At 37.7% G+C, this 20,398-nt stretch overlaps 1 protein-coding gene across 2 annotated transcripts in view; it reads right to left on the reverse strand.

The window, feature by feature from the left end:
• RPGR (retinitis pigmentosa GTPase regulator) overlaps nucleotides 1-20,398 on the reverse strand; it is a 61,005-nt gene that overhangs the window by 20,993 nt on the left and 19,614 nt on the right. The window contains exons 7-13 of one of the 2 annotated variants that reach the window (XM_086471114.1): nucleotides 16,765-16,923; nucleotides 6,776-6,931; nucleotides 6,109-6,233; nucleotides 4,783-4,965; nucleotides 3,699-3,858; nucleotides 2,259-2,365; nucleotides 367-432 (exon numbers count right to left, since the gene is read on the reverse strand). In XM_086471114.1, the coding sequence (XP_086327240.1) occupies nucleotides 367-432; nucleotides 2,259-2,365; nucleotides 3,699-3,858; nucleotides 4,783-4,965; nucleotides 6,109-6,233; nucleotides 6,776-6,931; nucleotides 16,765-16,923 (956 nt within the window). Of the gene's footprint in view, nucleotides 1-366; nucleotides 433-2,258; nucleotides 2,366-3,698; nucleotides 3,865-4,782; nucleotides 4,966-6,108; nucleotides 6,234-6,775; nucleotides 6,932-16,764; nucleotides 16,924-20,398 lie in introns of both variants that reach the window. The other variant, XM_086471051.1, reaches the window with a different exon arrangement.

The raw sequence follows: 20,398 nt of genomic DNA on the forward strand, positions 1-20,398 counted from the left end.
TCCCAAAACTCAATGAAAATATTTTATTATCAACAAACCAGTAGAAATGTATGTTATCAGCTTAAGTTACAGCATGTATATGATAGTCTCTCGCTCCTTAAACTGCTTAAGTATTATATACTCTCATCTCAAACTGCTGGATATGAGGAATTCTGTGTGCCTGCACAAATTCGCTCTGACTTCAGTCAGCTGCACAGAATTTTACCTTGTGGATACTCAGAAAATTATCAGGAGGAGGCCTATAAAATTTGCCTAGCTTTTTTAAAACTCAAAGCAATACAATAAAGTACAAGGATAATACAAGAATTATAGATCTTTTAAACATCAGTGTAAGTATACATATATACGTATAATTAGGCACAGTACCTTTTGTTTTTGGAGTGGTGATAATTTTAAGGACTGGTCACTGGGATCCAATTTCATTGCATGTGTCTGCAAAAAAAGAAGATCTCTATTGAACATATAACTAATAGGTAAAGCAGCATCACAGCCCAGTTCTACTAAACAGAGCTATTATATGAACGTTTTAATACTATTGCACAGTCAGGTTGAGACAAATCTGTATGATCGCTCAAGTCACCTATTTCACTTCCACTCCCTCATTTACTGCTTACAAAACCAGAGAGTGATAACTAGCTTAGATGTCAACATCTAAACTGTCTGTAGAGACTGAAAGCTACATGCCCTCTCTTACAGCCCTCAAAGCACATTTTAGATACACCTTCCACTCACCATGAAGTTGTGGCTACAACTATAACACCTTATTCCGTTATCATCACAACCTTCAACTTAACATCCAGTTTGATACCACAGCCTTGAAAGAACGTGTTCAAAGAAACATTACATAGCAGAAATTTTCATTGGAGTCTAATGCCTTTATCTCTTCTACCTAAAGCAGAAAACAAAAGGCAAGGGAATGTAGGATGCTAATAGGCAGGCAAGTATAGTGCGATTTTTGTTGTCCCTTCCCATATACTCCAAATGACAAGATAATGTTCTGCTGTTCGTTAACTGCTTATGGTTTAACCACCATATTCTCTTTCAACACAGTGAGCATTGACAGTTCTGGTTTCTGACTCCAAAGAATTTCTATCATCAATATGGTTTTTTTCTGCTCTTGTCACACTTGTCAATAAGGCTGTATGTTGCCACAGTTTAGAAAAACTGAAAAAACTACGCTGTAGCCGATTATTTTCATTCAGATTCAAGAAGAGCAATCATTTTTCTTTGTATTTTGACAAGTTTGCCTGACAGACTTCTTTCAAATTTACTGTTTCATTCTGATACACGTTTTAAAATCGTTTCCCAGTGGGTACAAAAACAAAAAGGAGAAGGAAGTCTAGCACATGAAGTGTGCAATACGTTATAAATAACGTGTCAGTGAATTAACGAAGGCTACGTTGTGCATTATATCTGAAAACAATTTTTTTCTTGTAAATTAAAACAAAGTTTTGTAACTGTTAAATAAATGGTATGCACAAACAAGATTCTTAAATTACTAAGCACTGTTACGTACAAACAAGTAATAATTCCTGTAAAATGTGCAATCCCTCCAGCATAACTGACAGCATATTCTGAGCTGAGTCCACAGTGAGTTGGTCATTTGTTTCCATTCCATTGAAGTTAAAAAACCAAGACTTTTTCCAGTGCACTGTGGTAAGGCCAGGACATGCCTTATCACCCAAGAGAATAAAATGTTTTGGAAAGGTGTGAAAGTGATAACATGAAAATATTTTTTAAATAAAAGAAGTACATAGGAACATGCTTGGGGATCACTAAATAATCAAAATGTCTGCATTTTTGGTCTTCCCTTTAATGTGATCCACCTGTAATAAAAAAGCCCTTCTCAGAACAGGAAAAGACAGTGCTCTGCTTCATTTCCTGCAATTCTCTCTCTTGGAAATCATCAGGGAGAGGAAGGTCAGAGATAGAGATCACCATGTGGTATCCAGCATCCTTCTCCTTTTCTTTCTGATAGCCAGAGCTAAAGCGTAAGGAGGGGCTGCACTACTTGGACTGCTTCAATCTCGTATTACAACATTACTTGGAAAATGAAAACAAACTTTAGCATTGGATAATGATGATATGAAATGCATGCTCATTAACAGTATGTCAGTACATCTTGGTGCCACATATGATGTTCTGGGCTAGCAAGGAGCTCTGTACTAGAACCTGAAACATGATTTAGCTGCTTTTGCTTTGTCCTTCCCCTGCATAAAAATGACTGAATTAAGAGATTCATTAGTGGAATATATTACCATATTTAGGATGTCAGTTGTATCTCCAAGGTTTCTGTCACTATTTTCATTATCGGAATCTTCTTCTGCAGAGCCTTCACCAGGTTTATCTTTTTGATTATTCTTTTCTTCAAGGTAAAATAAGGGGAAGTAAACAAAAACCGTATGAACAAGCAATATATAGCAAACAGAACACCCCACTCTTGTAAAATAGAGACTATCTCTGTTTTACTGACATAAGACTGAAGTCCTTGAGATTCCTCATTCCCCCAGCCTAAGACACAGCAGAAACACTTCCACCTCCTTTTTGTCAGTATTCACACTAGAGGTAGCTCAGCAATCTGGCCTCAGTGCACTGTAGATCTCTGACCATTTTTGCAGGTTTTCAAAGCATAAATATTACATGGGGCAAAGCTTCTTTTGCATAGAGCTTCTTTAGTAATAGTGTACCAATTAGAGTAAATTAGCTGCGGTCATATTATTTGTGTAACGCATGGAGAGACAGCAAGTTTAATTCCAATGCAGCATCATAAGAATGTACCTACATCATTTTCAGGTTCACCTCAAGTTCATCAGGTACATGACCAGTTTCATATGGCACAAACCCTGAGGTTTTAGGCCTCAGAAGTCTCTAAAGTCAATTCAAATTTCACTGCATTGCTTTCCTGGAACCAGAAATGCTAATGGACAGGCTGGCAGTTTTACAAATAATCATCTTAATTCTAAGTGAATTAATTACATTCAAATTGGATTCAACTGTCCAATAAATCTGAGCAACTTTTACACTGAAGCACTGCATTCTGCACCCTTCAGCGCTGCTCTTCCCAGGAGGCCGCACACACCCTGGAACCCAGATGAAGTCCAGAACTGCTCTCGAGAATCTGTGCAAAAGTCCAGCGCTGTATCCGTATCATTGTTATCCAGGCTTTTGCATTAGCTAGACTATTGCAAACCCTTATTATCTTAGATTACAGAGAGTAAAGAGTACTTTTGCATTTCCAAGTGAGGAAGAAATATCCTGTATGAATTAGTAGACCTCTTTGCTTATCCAAGGTCTCTTGTAGGCCTTTCTGCGTCTTTAAGATCGTTCCTAATCTTTTTTTTTTCCCCGTAATTCTTTTTCTTTTTTGTGAAAATGGAGAAAGTGGTTACTAATCTTATAGTATTTTTGTGAAGTTCTATTTCTACAGGCTTGAGGAACCACAGGTACAATTTAGAATTTGTTTTTCTTTCACTCAACCCTCTCCTAAATCTTTAAGAACATTTTCCAAACATGAACAGAATAAGGCAATTTCTTGTATGCATTTCTCAACTTTCATGTCTGTATGCTGCCAGATCCTCTTGAGGTAAGACTGAACTTAAACCTTCTTTCATGTTCAAACTGAGCATTTGTTTATGAACAATGAGAGCCAAACTACATTAATTACCAGAAAACAACAGCAAGATGTGGGTACACTTCACCTTTTTTATGGTTTCTATCCTTCATGGGTTCAGCTTTACGAAGACTTGTTGCAGAAAAACTGAGTGGGCTAGTGTTGCTAGTCACAGGTAGTGAAGATCTTAAGAAGCTTTCTCCCAGTGGAGGCAGAGTCTGTGCCATTCGAATAAACTGTTCTGGTGACTTTTCCTTTAGACGATTAAAAAAAAATACATTGATAATAAGAGTGGAAGAATAAAATGTAAGCAACCTCTCATACTTAACAGGGGTATTTTCTTTTAGTTGATGATACAGTGTTGTAACTTTCTATACAAAGCATAAAACCCTTTTCTTTAATATTTTAATTATTTACAGTCCTAAAAAGTGGAGAGGTATATCGTGGGATATTTCAGGCCTTTTCTACACAATAATCTCAAGCAGTCTTAAAATACAGACAAAGGAGAAAAATAACTTTGATTTTCATTTAAAAAGAAAACACTAGTCTCTCGAATAACATTGAGGTATTTAATCCACAACATCAATATATTTTTATAAAATAAATGTAATTTTGTGGTAGAGTTAGTTTTCAGATAGGTAAGTGAAATGATCCAACTCATTGTGCTGTTTAAGCAAATCATATGGAATCTGTAGCAGAGATAAAGGAGAAGAAACTACTATTTTAAGAGCTACAGGATCTTAGGATCATTTTAAGCTCATGGTGAAACTTTCTGCTTTGATATTTTATAAACTGTGAACTTGTTTAATATATTCAAGGACTCAAAGGGAACAACAAAAAGAGTCAGGTTCTTGTTCTTTTTTAAAAATATTTCCAAGATATTTTTAAAAATGCAAAGGAACAGGCTCTACATTTTAGAACTAATTAAAAATACAAAATCAATTTAAGTCTTTTTCATAGAAATAAACAAGGAAAATCTGACCAATACCTATCTTTTACCTGCATCAATTTTGGGACCAGGGTAGACAATCATTCTTCTTTTCATACATTAAAATTAAACACGTATTTTAAGCAGATATATTTGTCTGCTGAGTATATGCTGTGATTTTAGCTTTAAAAGTTACTTTGTTTCCAAAAAGAAGTATGGCATCTCTAAAGAGCTTTGAATTTACCCTCTCTCGACGTCGCATTCGTGCTGCTGTTAGTTGTAAGGTGTTTGTTAGTAGTGAGTCTCCACTCATTTTAGAGACAGTAGCAGTGAAATGGCTCTCATATAAATCTTCTAAGAGAACTTCTTCAGATCCTTTAGGTCTTGGAGCAGCAAAAACTAGCATGTGACAACCACCACAAGCAACCTACGGCACCAAAAAAAGTTCTGATTATTTCATTTGCAAGTATCAATACAAGAATCTAATTTTCTTACAATCATCTCTAGGGCCTTAGATTATAAGAAAAAACATTAAAAAGTAAGAGATATTAAACTGATTCAAATTTAGCTCCTAATGACATTAGCAAGATAACTACGTTTATTAATTACTGGTGATCTATGTCCACTTCTTCTTACTTAAATACAATGTATTTGAATTGAACAGGACACAGGACAGGTCTACCAAATTATTGACAGAGAAGAAAGCGAAGACAGTTCCACTGATTTTCAAGGGATTTGAATTTGCTAAATAATTTGAGCTAATTAATTTGATGCAAGTCCAATGTGGGCAATGCTGATAGCTTCAGTGATACAAACCTAGAAATTTTATCATAAAATGTAAAGCAAGTCCTACACCCTCCAATAGACAAAGTATTATTATATAAAGATCAAGGTTTCACTTTTTAAAAAGCTTAAACCCTTACCACTTCTCATAAAACTTCCTTAAAGTCTAAGTCCAGTAAACAAATGGAAGTGATCAACAGATTTTTGTCTCAAATTTGGCTCAATCCTGAGTCATGTTTGCATTTTTGATGCTGGCAATTCTGTGACATTTATTTCTTAAACACCTCAAGAAATAGATTAAAACAATGCCCTTAAAAGAAAAGAGTATTTCTGCTTTCTCACCCCGTCTGGATTCAAAAAAGCAACTCCTCAAATTTTCTTAAGGTTTAAAAATATCCCACTGTAAAAATACTCATTAAAATTGAAAGGATAACACTCTGGTGTTTTCAGCACAGACACTAGTTTTCCCCTACTGCCAACAATCTGAGAGCAACAAATACTTAATTTTATAGGCTACCACAGCTCTAGAGACCAAAACATTGTAGCCCAACACTACTGAACAAAACCCTAAAAAGCAGTCTATATGTGTAGTCCAAGCCAAATACATTCTGAACTAAATGAACAGCGTGGTAATTAAATATAATTTCCTTTTTTATTTCAATTTGTGTTGTCTGCTACTTAAATGTTATAGAAAGAAATAATTCTATAATGAGATTTCAACTCTCATTAATAACGTGTTTCATAAAACATCCTTTTGATGTCTGAGAAGCATGAACAAAAGTTTTACCAAAAGGACCGTGAAGCTCAAGAAATTACAACACAGAGTGGGATCAAACTGATTTGTAAAACTCTCTTCTCCAAGGCCTAACTTGCCATGTCGCCCATCTCCAAAAGTAAACATAAGGCCATTCTCTGCATGTGGAAAAAAAAAAAAAAGAATGTTATTAACAACAAAGATTCAATAAAAACCCAGGACAAACCCACTACAAACAAAGTAACAGGCCATGCAAGTAAGGAATATTTCTCTTCCAAAAGCAAAACCTGAACAATTTTCAACAGATGAATATGATCAAAAACTATGTATATTTTCAGGCAAAGTACTGTCTGAGATAAGAGCTAGTCTAGAAAATTTGTAAAAAAACCCAAACCAAACCAACAAAATAAGAAGACTGAAATTGTACAGAAAAACAAATGCTTCTAAACAAGAATACTTGTTACCAAGGCATGATTACGAGGTTATAATTCCCCAGGAGATACTGGGTAAAGAGCTATGCATGGCATGGCTGTGAATCAGAAAGTCCTAATATCGAACCTGGCTTTCTCACTAGCTCACTTAACCTTTAGAACTAGAAAGTTTGCAAATGCCTTCTTCTACTGCTCATTTTATAAAGAAAGCTTTTGCAGTATAATAGAGAGTGGCTGGAAGTGCATTTCAGAATTTTTCACTTACATACCTGCTATTACAGCAGTATGATTTTCCCCACATGTAACGTTACATATTTTGTGCCTCCTCAAGTGTTTCACAGACTTCGGTACTGAAGTTTCAAAAATAAAAGTACCATGTCCCAGCTGCCCATATTGTCCGAGTCCAAAAGTATATACATCTGTCTCTGAAAATGAACAGGCAAAGTTAACAACAAATATGCTGAGATACATACATTATAACCTTCTTTCTGTTAGCCAAATAGAAGTCAAATGACATCAGCATTAAAAAGCAATGTTTTAGCAATTAAAAAATGTACCAACTGATCAATCAAATTTATCAATTAATAACAAAATATAACAAAATTAAAACAGGAAAATAATTTCGAATGGTTCAATATGCAACATGTTTTCTAACATAACTGCAAAATAAGTCACTGATCACATGTACACAAAGTATCAGCTAACAAAAAAAGTATGAGAGTTTACACACTGCAATTGATTCAAGACCACCATGTTTACATATATGTGCATTTTCAAGTACAATAGTTGCAATTCCTGGTTACCTGCATGTACACTGTATGACCCGAAACTGAATAGACTAGACCTGTTTAAACCAATACTAATTCGTGTGTAAGAAGAGACTGGAACAGTAACAGAATAGGTTTCAGTATTCTGTTCAGCTACCACATCAGCCCTGCATTAAATACAATAGAGAACATTATAACTGTGTTATCTTCTGACAGAATAACCATCTTTCCACATTTATATTTTGTCTGTTTAATGGACTATCTGTGCCAGGAAAAAGAATAAGAGCTTCTCCAAAGCAATAAAGATTCTTGGTGTGTCCGTCCCTGGCACTACATCACAACAGGGGAAAACTGTGAAGCTTGGAAACGTTGATGAGGTCATGCTTGTGAAAAGGGACATTCAAAGACTGTGTTTTTTTGCGAAAAGGAGATGTTTTCCTAGAATTTTATTCCCTGCCCCTTTTTCTTCTGCAGGTAGGCAACAAATGAAAAGCTAGAGAAATACTACTTAAAGTACTTGAACAATTATTATGAAAACCTGGGAAAGATTGGGAAGGAGAACAAATATTCTATGTCAAGCAAAAATAACTGAGACTTAGGAGCAATATGTCATTGTTACGAACATGGTGCAGAGCACGCCTGCTCCTTCTGCACAGATGCCATCAGGTCAAAAATCTCATCACCTTCAAAAGCAAGAGAGGAATGGGCATCCACAGCGGACTGTGTGGAACAACAATCGACAGAGAATCTTTGCTTTTTGAGTATTTCTTTGTGTCAAGGAAACAAGGCCACTGGCATAGCAAAGTCAGTTTCAGTGCCACAAAAGTAGTTTATACTGTGAGACCAAATTCTCAGAGCAGCCACAAACTGGAGAAATATTAAAACCAAGTTATGTTACCAGTCCCTCAAACTAATCCTTCGCTACTGTCAGGGAAAGAGAAAGCAGCGAATAAACCAGACTCCATATTACTAACATAGTACACTTACTAACTTTTGTTGAACTTTCCGATTTCAAAGGAACCACGAGGAAATACTGTAACACTACGTATGGAAATGTTCTTTCTAGGAAAGGGTTTGCCCTTTCTGCCCCTTTTAAATTGTTCCCTATTAAGTTGTCATGAATTTACACCATAAAAAAAAAAAAACCCAATCGTCTCACACTTTTTTAGATTGTAGGGGAAAAATATTGAGTAAAGCTGGGTTTTTACTACATGTAATAGTAAAGCTCCCTCTGCTGGAAATTTCAGTCCAAGAAAGCAACAGCTCAGGATCTTTAAAGTAAAAGAAGTAAGAAATTTTCTGTAACGTTTAGACTTTCTCCATAAGAACCAAGAAACTACACCTGAAAGACAGGAGCTTTCTCTAAGTGAACCAAAGTCTCATGTTCATTTTAGTAAATGACTTTCTCAGGATGGCTGATTCCACAAATTCTGTTTAGAAGCACTGCATTTGTTTCAACATTTCTTTGGAAACTGGCTGATCTTGTAATTTTCAAATTATATGGCTCTATTTGATTAACATAATTATTTTAAGTGATGTTGGAGTTTTTTCACATTATCTTTAATCCAAGCTTGAAACATGCAATGTCTTTTGCATTTGTGTTTAGAGGGAGATGTTCTCCACTCATAACTTCGAAAGTACAGGAAATTATCTTCTTTCCTCTGTCTCTACTGACAATGAGGAGAACAGGCCTATCCCAAAACAGGTTAGAGTGCCTTTAAAAGAAGAATGATTTCTTTTACTGCCCCTATAGACCAAAGGCACCTAAATTTCCTTCCTCCTAAATTTGCTTATTAGCCAATTATCATAGAATCATAGAACAGTTTTGGTTGGAAAAGACTTTCAAGATCAAGTCCAACTTTTGTTGTAGCAAATTGTCAAGGCACAGGAAGACAAAAACCTTGCACCTTTCTTAAATGATTCACCACTGTGGTGCAGAAGTAAGGCCAAACCTCAGTAATAATCTCATTTAGCAGAAATTAGGTATTTCCTCAAATCTGTCTTTATAAATACATGGAAAGAGAAGTCTATGGCAAAGCAACCTCATAGACTTTGCAATAGAATGACAGAGGTGAATTTCATCATTTTGAACTTGAATTTGTAAATAAATTTGCCTACAGCATGAATGCAAAAGGGGATATAGCCCCATTGTCACCTTCTTCTTACTGTCCTCAGTCCCAGTAAGGATATGGTTGGATGAAATAAATAAAACTCTGCTAGCAAAGAAAAAAAAGGTCTCTTCCAAGCTAATGATTCTATGATTCTACTGCCAGCAAAAGGGCAGATCTCGTTCCCCCATCCTCTCTTCGGTCCCCACTTGCACTGCCTCTGCTGTCCACCTGGCTATGTGGTAAGCCAGCTCAGCTCAGCAAGCCAGGTTTTGGGGGGTTTTGCTGATGTATTTTCCTATGGAATAGTCAAGGCAGAACCAGAGTGGTACAAGGAGAGAGGAAAGACATATGGCCAGAGCAGTACGAGGGAAGCAGCACCGCCTCCAGTGTGTCAGTGAATCACAAGGAAGGCTCAGCCGTATTAACAGCACCTTGAAGAAACAGAACACAAGTCCTGGCTTGGCCTCAAGGAAGAAACTGCTGCCTCCGCAGCAGCAGCCCATGAAAAGGGCCCTTGAAGGATGAAGAGAAATGGTTTCAGAGCTTGCACAGAAGTCAATGGCTTCACTGTTCCAAGTGACCTCCAGCACTTGAGTGCTCGGACTGCTTCTCGTTCCTACATTTTCTTTTTTGGAAGAACAGGGATATTTCCCTGTAACTGTGTAACTTCCACTTTTGCAGGAATCTTCTGGAGTACATAACAGTTCTTAATCTCCATGACCATTGTCACCATAAATAAAATAGTCCTAGGCAAAAATCCATATAGCTTTCAGATTTGTTTTTAACACATGCTATTTGCTGAAAGAACTGAGTGAGCTCCAAGAGTGTTTTTAAGATTCACACATTCCTTGCTATTTATTTAAGGCTACAGATAAAGTTAAAAATCCATGGAAGAAAAACAGAAACAGACAAGTATGCTTATATCTCACCACACAGATTCATTTCCCTTGAACATCATCATCATCATTATTATTATTTACTGCTACTACTATTATTATTATTACTGCTACCACTACTATTATGCCAATGGGCTATTCACTCTTACAATAGCTTTATGCTTATGCTGAAAAATGTTACTATAAAAATCAGTTGTCAACACAATACTCAGTTTTACCAGAGCTAGTAATTGGATTTGGGGATTTCAGTATAAATAGTATACAGACTTAAGAATGGTTTGAAAAATCTAGATAATCCTACATGGTTTGAACAGTCACTTCTGTCATGAAAAGGTAGAGCTTTTTCATCCTTTTCATCCTCTTTCAAAAGGATATCTTGACTTTCTTCTCTTTTAAGAAGACCTTGAGATAGAAGATGAAAAATCCAACATTTTACATACTAATGCACTAATGTTATGTCAAACGATCTGTTCTCGAAGGACTGCTTCACTTCTTCCTTTGAAAAGGTATCTTCGCTTTCCCTCCTTTCGGAGAATAAAAGGAGGTAATACATCCTTTTATAGACAGGATTATTCTCAGAGCATCTGTCATCACCTGAAAAAAACTGCAAGATATTACGGCCACTCCCAATAATCTGTTTCTTCTCCAATTTCTAGATTTACGAATTATTATTATTATACCTTTTAAAAAGCTTATTGAAAAAGTACGCAAATTGAGATTGCTGCGTTCTCATATTTCTTTTGAAAGTGATGACACCAACACTCATTTTCAGTAGGAAGCATCTGCAAACATTGTGGGTAGTGGATGCATTTTTTTAGTCTGAGAGGAGTAATCTGGGATGAGGATATGATCTTGAACTGGCCGACAGACCGCCATGAACCAAATAGGCTTGTGCTGCTACAGCGAGAGAAAGCTTTTGCATGGTAGAATTTTTAACTGCAATTCTGTTTATTCTCAAGAACAAATGCAAATATTCAAGGCAGAAGTAACTATAGGACTTGTAAAAAAGGTGGTTTCCAACACCATATTGAACATCTCTAAAGCCTTGTATCTTTACAAAGCTTTTTTTCCAAATCGTTGCTCTCAACAATTTAATCTTTGGTTATCTGTGAAATAAAAAATAAGCTTCCCATTTTGGCATTTTAGAGAAAAAAAGAATTATTTTAATATATACTTTCTACCATTTACTCTGATACTTGCTGGAAAGATTCCAAACAGTGGCTTGATTTAATATCTCAGATAACAGTGGTTCTTACCATACAAAATTGCCAATAGAATAGATAAGACAGTCATAAAAAAGAAATCAAATGAAGTGCTTCGGAATAGACTAATCATGTATGAGAGTCAGGAAGAAACTTGCCTCGTACTCAGTAAGATAACTGGATTATGCTTTCTTCTAATTTGATAAACTCTAAGTAGAACTGATGACAAGAAATGAGCCAAGATGTGCAACAGTTTCTCCATATGACATTTTCTCATATCCTATTCGTATGTTAAATGAGATAGATGAAACAGGGGAATATACAACAGTCAGACACTCAGTTCTTATTTTTTTAAGACTGAAATGACACACACTGAAAAACTGGAAAGACCCTGAAAAGGTGAAAACCACATCAGTAGGTATTGTGGTACTAAAGCCAAGCAGCACCCATTTTCACAAAAGACGATATATGACAGTCAGAATTTCTTCAAAATTGTACTTTCTTAATTCAGGAAAATGAGCTTAAAAGAGGTATAAATGTTTCTGCTGCTCTTTTGTAGCCTATTTAATAAAAGCTGAGTCACATTAAAAACCATCTATCCAACCTTTCACTCTTACCACAACAACTATTAATCTTGAGGAAAATGTATCTTGGAGGATATTCTTTTCCTCTTCTCTTGACTCACCTGGATCTTCTGGCACTGAACACTTTGGTCATCAACCAACTGCCAGCTAAGCCAGCACTGATTTTCTTATTTCCCTTCTACTACAAAATTTGCTTCCATAGGCAAGTAGAATCATAGAATCATAGAAACATTTCGGTTGGAAAAGACCTTTAAGATTATCAGGTCCAACCATTATTCTAACACTACCAAGCCCACCACTAAACCATGTCCCTAAGTAACACATCTGTATGTCTTTTGAACACCTCCAGAGATGGTCACTCCACCACCTCCCTGGGCAGCCTCTTCCAATGTCTAACCACTCTTTCAGTAAAGAAATTCTTCCTAATGTCAAATCTAAATCTCCCCTGGTGCAGCTTGAGGCCATTTCCCCTTGTCCTGTCATTAGTTACGTGGAAGAAGAGACCAACACCAGCCTCACTACAACTTCCTTTTAGGTAGTTGTAGAGAGCAATAAGGTCTCCTCTCAGACTCCTCTTCACTAGGCTAAACAATCCCAGTTCCCTCAGGTGCTCCTTGTAAGGCATGTTTTCCAGACCCTTCACCAGCTTCATTGCCCTTCTCTGGACATGCTCCAGGACCTCAACGTCTCTCCTACACTGTGGTGCCCAAAACTGGACACAGTACTCAAGGTGTGGCCTCACCAGTGCCGAGTACAGGGGTACAGTCACTTCCCTAGTCCTGCTGGCCACGCTATTTCTGATACAGGCCAGGATGCTGTTGGCCTTCTTTGCCACCAGGGCACACTGCCGGCTCACGGTCAGCTGGCTGTTGACCAGCACCCCCAGGCCCTTTTCTGCCTGGCAGCCTTCCAGCCACTGTTCCTCAAGCCTGTAGCGTTGCATGGGGTGGTAGTGACCCAAGTGCAGGACCCAACATTTGGACTTGTTAAACTTCATACAATTGACCTCAGCCCATCGATCCAGCCTGTCCAGATCCCTCTGCAGAGTCTTTCTACCCTTGAGCAGATCAACACTCCCATCCAATTTAGTGTCATCTGCAAACCTGCTGAGGGTGCACTCAATCCCCTCATCCAGATCATCAATAAAGATATTAAACAAGACCGGCCCCAATACTGAGCCCTGGAGGACACCGCTTGTGACTGGTCACCAACTGGATTTAACTCCATTTACCACAACCCTCTGGGCTCACCCATCCAGCCAGTTCCTAACCCAGTGAAGAGTGCACCTGTCTAAGCCATGAGCCACCAGCTCGTCCAATAGAATCCTGTGGGAGACTGTGTCAAATGCCTTACTGAAGTCCAGACAGATGACATCCACAGCTTTTCCCTCATCCACTAGGCAGGTCACCTGATCATAGAAGGAGATAAGGTTGGTCAAACAGGACCCTGCCCTTCATGAACCCATGCTGGCTGGGCCTGATTCCCTGGATGTCCTGCACTTGCCATGTGAGCGCACCCAAGATGAATCACTCCATAATTTTGCTCAGTACCAAGGTCAGGCTGACAGGCCTGTAGTTCCCCAGATCCTCCTTCCGGCCCTTCTTGTAGATGGGCGTCACATTGGCAAGTCTCCGGTCTTCCGAGACCTCTCCTGTTAACCAGGACTGCGGATAAATGATGGAGAGTGGCTTGGCAAGTTCCTCCATCAGCTCTCTCAGCACTCTCAGGTGGATTTCATCCAGCCCAATAGACTTGTGAGTGTCCAACCGGCATAGCAGGTCATTAACTACTACTTCCTGGATTATGAGGGAATCCTTCTGGTCTCCATCCCTGTTCTCCAGCTCAGGGGGCTGACTACCTCGAGGGTAACTAGTCTGACTACTAAAAACTGAGGCAAAGAAGGCATTACATTAAGTACCTCAGCCTTTTCCTCATCCTCGGTGACAACGTTTCCCCCCTACATCCAATAAAGGATGGAGATTCTCCCTGGCTCTTTTTTTATTGTTAATGTATTTGTAAAAACACTTCTTATTATCTCTTGCAACAGGGGCCAGACTGAGTTCTGACTAGGCTTTTCCCTTCCTAATGTTCATTCTACATGACCTAACTAAATTCCTGTACTCTTCTTAGCCTGCCCCTTCTTCCAAAGGTGGTAGACTGTTCTCTTTCTCCTAAGTCCCAGCAAAAGCTCCCTGTTCAGCCAGGTCGGTTGTTTCCCCCACCAGTTCATCTTACGGCACACAGGGACAGCCTGCTCCTGTGCTTTTAAGACTTCCTTCTTGAAAAATGTCCGGCCTTCCTGGACCCCTTTGCCCTTTAGGACTGACTCCCAAGGGACTTTCTCAACCAGTGTCCTGAAAGTAAATCTTACATACTAAGACACTGACTTACTATGGTGTTTTCTTCACTGTATTTGTTTTTTAGCATTTATATTTTGCCTCTTTACTATAGCTCTTGTACAGATTTCACTACAATGATGATGTCATCCAGGTCTACATCTTCCTACTAAACCTCTGTAACAGTCGTTTGTTACAATGAAATTTTATCACATGAAATACCATTAAAACAAAATATCTATTGGTTGGCTTCAGATTTATAGTTAAAAAAATAATCAATAATGATAATCAAATTCCTTCTGCAGAACTTCACTTTATAACCTATAAAATAATGCTATGACTTATAAATTTGCTGACCCCAAATTTATGGTTATTTTTTTCCTAATAATGATAATCTGATTTCATGTAAAGAAATTATTTTATGACATAGAATACTGCCAGAGTAAGACTGTATGTTGATGGAAGAAGAGAAACAAAGGCACTGAAATGTGGACAAATGTTTGCATTATTTCCTGGACTGGCTACTGTTATTTCCTCTTCTTAGTTTTCCCAAAGGAGTTTTAACCTACCCAGAATCTTCACTCATCATTACACCTAACCTTTCCCAGCACATCACTTCCACCTTTACTCTCTCCACTGCCTTGCAGTACAATACCACATCACATTACTTACAACCTCCCTCAGTTACATTTTCAGTTTGTATTTTAGACAATTTGGTTACATAACCTTGAAGGTATGCCACCAGACTGACAAGAGATCACTATCTAGCATTTTCAAAGTACAGATTTAAGGACTGATATCTATACATCCCACTTGCTTTTATAGCTTTTGCATTTCGGTAGGAGCTTTATTACAGGCATATTATACAGCTGTGGAATTCATTACAAGCCAAAGCCGATATCACCTGTGGGCAAAGTCAAACCTCCCTTTCCTCCTTCAATACTACTATAGTTCAGGATAGAACTTGTAGAAATAAAAAGCTAGCAATGCTTTGCATATATCTCTTTGAAAAGCTAATTTACCATTGGTGCACAACCATTTAATGGTACAGTAATACACACCATCTTCCAAGTACTATACATACAACCCTGTGAATTAATATATAACAGTTGTGTTTTTCTGATTTTTATAACTTGTATGATACATTGAATGCCTATATCTGTACTAGTTTTATATGTATAGAATCACAGAATCATTAGGTTGGAATAGACCTCTAAGATCATCAAGTCCAACCATTGACCTAACACCACCATGTCCACTAAACCATGTCCTGAAGTTCCATACCTACACGTTTTTTGAACACCTCCAGGGATGGTGACTCCACCACTTCCCTGGGCAGCCTGTTTCAATGTTTGACTACTCTTTCGGTAAAGAAATTTTTCCTACTGTCCCATGGAAACTTCCCCTGGCACAAGAAGTATGCTAAAGATTCTGCTCAAAGTCATGGACAAATTCTGTACTATCACAAGACATATTTAATCCATTTAGGCATCCACTAGATTGTGCATCTCCATCACTATTAACAGACAGCTACTTGAAAAGTGACTTCCTACATACCTTCCTAAATATTCAAGGTCATTTAAATTTACTACGGAATGGAAGCTTTTGTCTAAAATTTCCCCCCTCATGCCAATACCACTTTCAAGCTCTTTAGAGGAAAGAAACATCAATCATCCGTGTTGCTCTAGGAGGTGCTAGCTTGTTATAATTCCAGTAAGAAATGCACTCAGACTCTGTAAAGTATCTCCTAAAATGCTGTTTATTGGAGCTAAGACTACAAAGAGAAAGAAGATAGTTTCAATAACCTTACACCCCTTCAGATGCTAGGAATCCTGAGCTGTGTGGAACTGAACAGGCCTCCAGCCAGGCACAGCACGCTACGCAGATCCCATTTGTGGAAGGTTACCCCATTTTGGTCATTTGAGCTCTTACAGGACTTTCTTACAAGCAGAACAATGCTTTTTTCTCAATTATACTGTTAAATAAAAAGGACATTCACATGGGAACTTGCCGCTGAAGTTCTAGATGCAGGCAAGGACATGCAAGTAGTGTAACCAGTGATACCAGGCAGGAGTGGCCTGCAAGCTCCTCTGCTACAATTAGCTGCATAGTTTATCCTGCAGCACAGAGACATGCACAGAGCAGGCCTGACCGTCAAACTATACGTGCAGCACAGCGCAGGCCTGCGCTTAGGTTAACTGTTACATGGATTTCTACCTCCTTGATGTACAACGGTCTTTGATGTACAACAGCCAGGATAACTACAGCACCTTACATTTCAGTGGGATGTAAATTATTTAAAGTAAATTGAGTTTACCAATTCAGTTATAGGGCTGTAAAAAAAGCCAGTTAAATTGCATACCTGTCAGCACCACTGTGTGTTCTCCACCACAAGCAACCTTATTAACCTTTTCCATAATTCCCAGTACAGGCTGTGGGACTCTGTTGTTCTTCAACTGTTCAGGCAATAACCCCAGTTTCCCATTCTCAGGTTCTCCAAAAGTATAGAGCTCACCATCTCCTGTGAAAACACAGAACAGAGCAGGATTTCCAGCATGCACTCAGAAGCAATGAAGGGTTGTCAAGACTGCTGCAGACATAAATCAGTAAGGTAGAAAAGTGTATGAACATTACGGGATAATAGAACATATTTGTATAACGTTCAAACAGCTGTGTGCAACAGTCTGCTTTGATGGGGCAAGAAGGGGCTAAATTTTAGCCTCCTCCAAGATGAGTACCGCAATATTTAGCCTGCAAGGAATCTAGCCGAGGGAAAAACAAAACCATATATATCCTGCTTCTGACAAGTTATAATTCCCTCTGTAATCAGTATCTATGTCAACTGAAGTTGCTTGTAAGAATATCAATTAAAATAGAACATCATTTTGCATGGAATTTTGATGGAAAACCCAAACTTTCTCCTTGTAAGATATAGAGAAAAAAAGAAAAAAAAGCAGAGTAAATGACTGTTCAATCCCAAATTTGGGCAATTCATTTTACTTTCAAGTTTTCTTTGTTTTATCTTTTCCAATTGCTCCCTTTGCTTTTTCACTGCTACATAAGTCTGAATTACCATTCTGTATATGGTAACATATGATGCAAAACCACATCTTCCTTTTCTGTAACTATGGGACAACTAGTTAGTAATACATTTTCATTTACGTGAACTGGTAAATCCAATAGATAAACTAGACTCAAAATGTTTCTCCTGGAAATCTCTTTTGCCAGTGACATGTATTTTTGTTTCTTTATGGCACTCGGCTCTTGATTATTTTGTGCTACAGAGTGACTACAGCAGCAGATACATGGAACAGAGCAACAGGGACTGCTTTTGCCAGGACCCTCCATCAGAAAGGCTTTGATTCATTCTGAAAACCCTTAAACTACTATGTCTTTTAATAAGGCAGTACTTCTCCTCCCATCCTCTCAGAAGTAGTAATTCTGGAGCAGTCATGCTGACCTCTGATGTTTGTCACCTTTGGTATTGACAGTCCACAATAAGTGAAAAAAATTACAATCTATTTCCTTCAAAGGAAGCCTGCAGATAGGTTTTCAATAAATTTTATCTATAGGGAGAATCTGAAGTATGTCTCTTATTTTACGCTAAAGTTCATTCAGGACCAGAAAAAAAAAAAAAAAAAAATTAGACGTTATGCATTTTTAAGATACCTCAGCTTCAAATTAATTTAAATATATAAATTTATCAATTAACTTGAAAATTCTGAAAAAAATGTATTACATACTCAAAAAGCAAAAACTGTAAAAAGGATTTTTTTTTTTCATAAAAGCTGAATTCCTGCTTTAAATGGAAAATGGGTCCTAAGACTCAACATAAAGTTGCAACCCCAGCACTTCCACCAAAGATTTAGAACCTGACTTTGGCACAGTATTTATTTGTAAAGCTTACAAGACCTAAGAAATTTAGCCTCTGCCTTAGTCAAAGAAATCTCAGACTATCTGACATGTTTTTTATATTTTCCAAGATCACTTCTGCCTCTCACAACAGCACAGATTCTTCAAGTACCACGCTCCTGGGCTACCAAGGCTAGCAACTGGACTTACTATTTTTACAGAAAGCTCTAGCTACACAGAGAGGCAATGAGGGAATGGCAATAATACAATCTTACTCAATGTTAAGCTTCCTGCAGGGTTTCCCAGGGCTCAGGCTATTAAGAGTAGCCACCCACAATCTATTCACAGAGATACATTCTCTTCAGGAAGATAACGAAACAGGATAGCAGCTGCATTTCCCAACTATCATCATCAGGGGTGTAACCCCAACCTCACAGTCCTTTTTTTTTTTTTTTCATTCTGATATTTTCTTTCCTGCACACACAAACTACCCCAGTAACAGTATAACACTTCATTTACCTGCATGTATGTGTGCAGAAATACCCTTGGTGCACTCTTCTACACTTCCTTCCTAAGGGGTGTTTTGCAGTCATTTCAATCTGTCTGTGTTTTTTAAGAAACAGCAAATGATCTCAGCTGCAGAAAAGTATATTTCACTTCATTTCTAAACTACGGACTGTTTTAGGCTTCTCTGTTCAGTTTGATTTTCTGTTTTAATTCTGATCTTTATTCTTATACCTACATGCAGAAATACTTTGAACAGGCTGACACTTTGCCGTTATTTGCAGCAGCATCAATTTTCTATTCTAAAACAGTAGCCCAATTAAAAACAAAACCAAAAAAAATCAACTGCAATGTGAAGTTTTATGTAACCAAAACATTCCATTAACAAAAAGAGATTTTATTAGGGATTCTAAGTGAAAAGAAAGAAAAAAACCCAACCATAAAAAGAACTCTGTATTTTTTGGAAAGTAAGTATTGTTTTAATACTCTTGGATCTGCCATATATTTCTAGCAATAAGCTGATAAACCCCCTCAAACCCCTGGGGAGTTAACTACTCATGCAGTTCTCTTTAAAGAGTCCAGCACTTCTTTTTAAACACTACTGCACTGCAAATATTAATCCAATCACAATCTAATTAATAGGATTAAAGTTTCAAATGGCCAAGCTTCCATTGACTTCCCAAACTAATCAAGTTTATTACATTTTTTCAACTTAATAACCCAGCTAACAAAGATAAACTCATTTATTAAAGCAATTTTTGAATACATTACATACCCCTTTAAGGCAAATAGTAGCCTAAAAACTATGAAGAATAGCTGTCAAGCATAAAAAGAATCCAGGCAAACCCACATGAATTTTGAGTACAGGATGTGCACAGTGCATCTGCATTCTAAGGACATTCTGTTCACAATGGAACCTGGTTATATCATTCTTCTCCTCTCATGAGAGTCACAGTTCTCATGTGTTGAACTTTCCCTAGTGTGGCACATTTTCTTTATCACTAAACTTCAGGCCACGGGAACATGTCAAGGAAACGGGCAAGTGAATATAAAACTACCTTTGCCCCTCAAAGGCAAATGCACATACTGCAGATGAGAGAAGATATGAGACCTGGCTGGTAGCAAATGAGGCACGTAGACAAAAGAATTGGATCACTCTATGATACCTTGAATAAATGAAGAAAAAAAAAAAGAATTATTTATTCAAGACTGAATTGGTCGAAATCACCTCAAATATTGAAATTCTGAGTATGGATGTGTTTGTGGACGGGATGATCCTTAAAAATGGTCCTTAAAAACAATGACAAAGTATATTAAAATAGGAATTCAAGGAACCCGCAAAGCCCTCTATGAAAAGTCATCTTCTCAGTAAGAATCTTGACCTTGCTTACAATAACAGTTCAGGCAGGGAAACACCAGAAGAGGTCTAGTATGTTCAATTCCTTTCTAGCTCCACAAATCTAATTCTGCTGTAGACACCAGAGTAGTGGTTAGATACTGGCTAACCTGAAAAGTTGGCTTTTCCTGCTCTCCATCTCCTCCAGTGGACAAATGAGCTACATACGCTTGTCAAGCTTAACGCTTTTTGAAAAATTGTCCTCTCTTGAGTGAGCGTGGTCAAAGGCTAGTCAGCTAAAGAT

Source organism: Leptosomus discolor, chromosome 1 (genome assembly GCF_034619465.1).
Source record: "Leptosomus discolor isolate bLepDis1 chromosome 1, bLepDis1.hap2, whole genome shotgun sequence".
In the NCBI taxonomy this organism is placed as follows: Eukaryota; Metazoa; Chordata; class Aves; order Leptosomiformes; family Leptosomidae; genus Leptosomus; species Leptosomus discolor.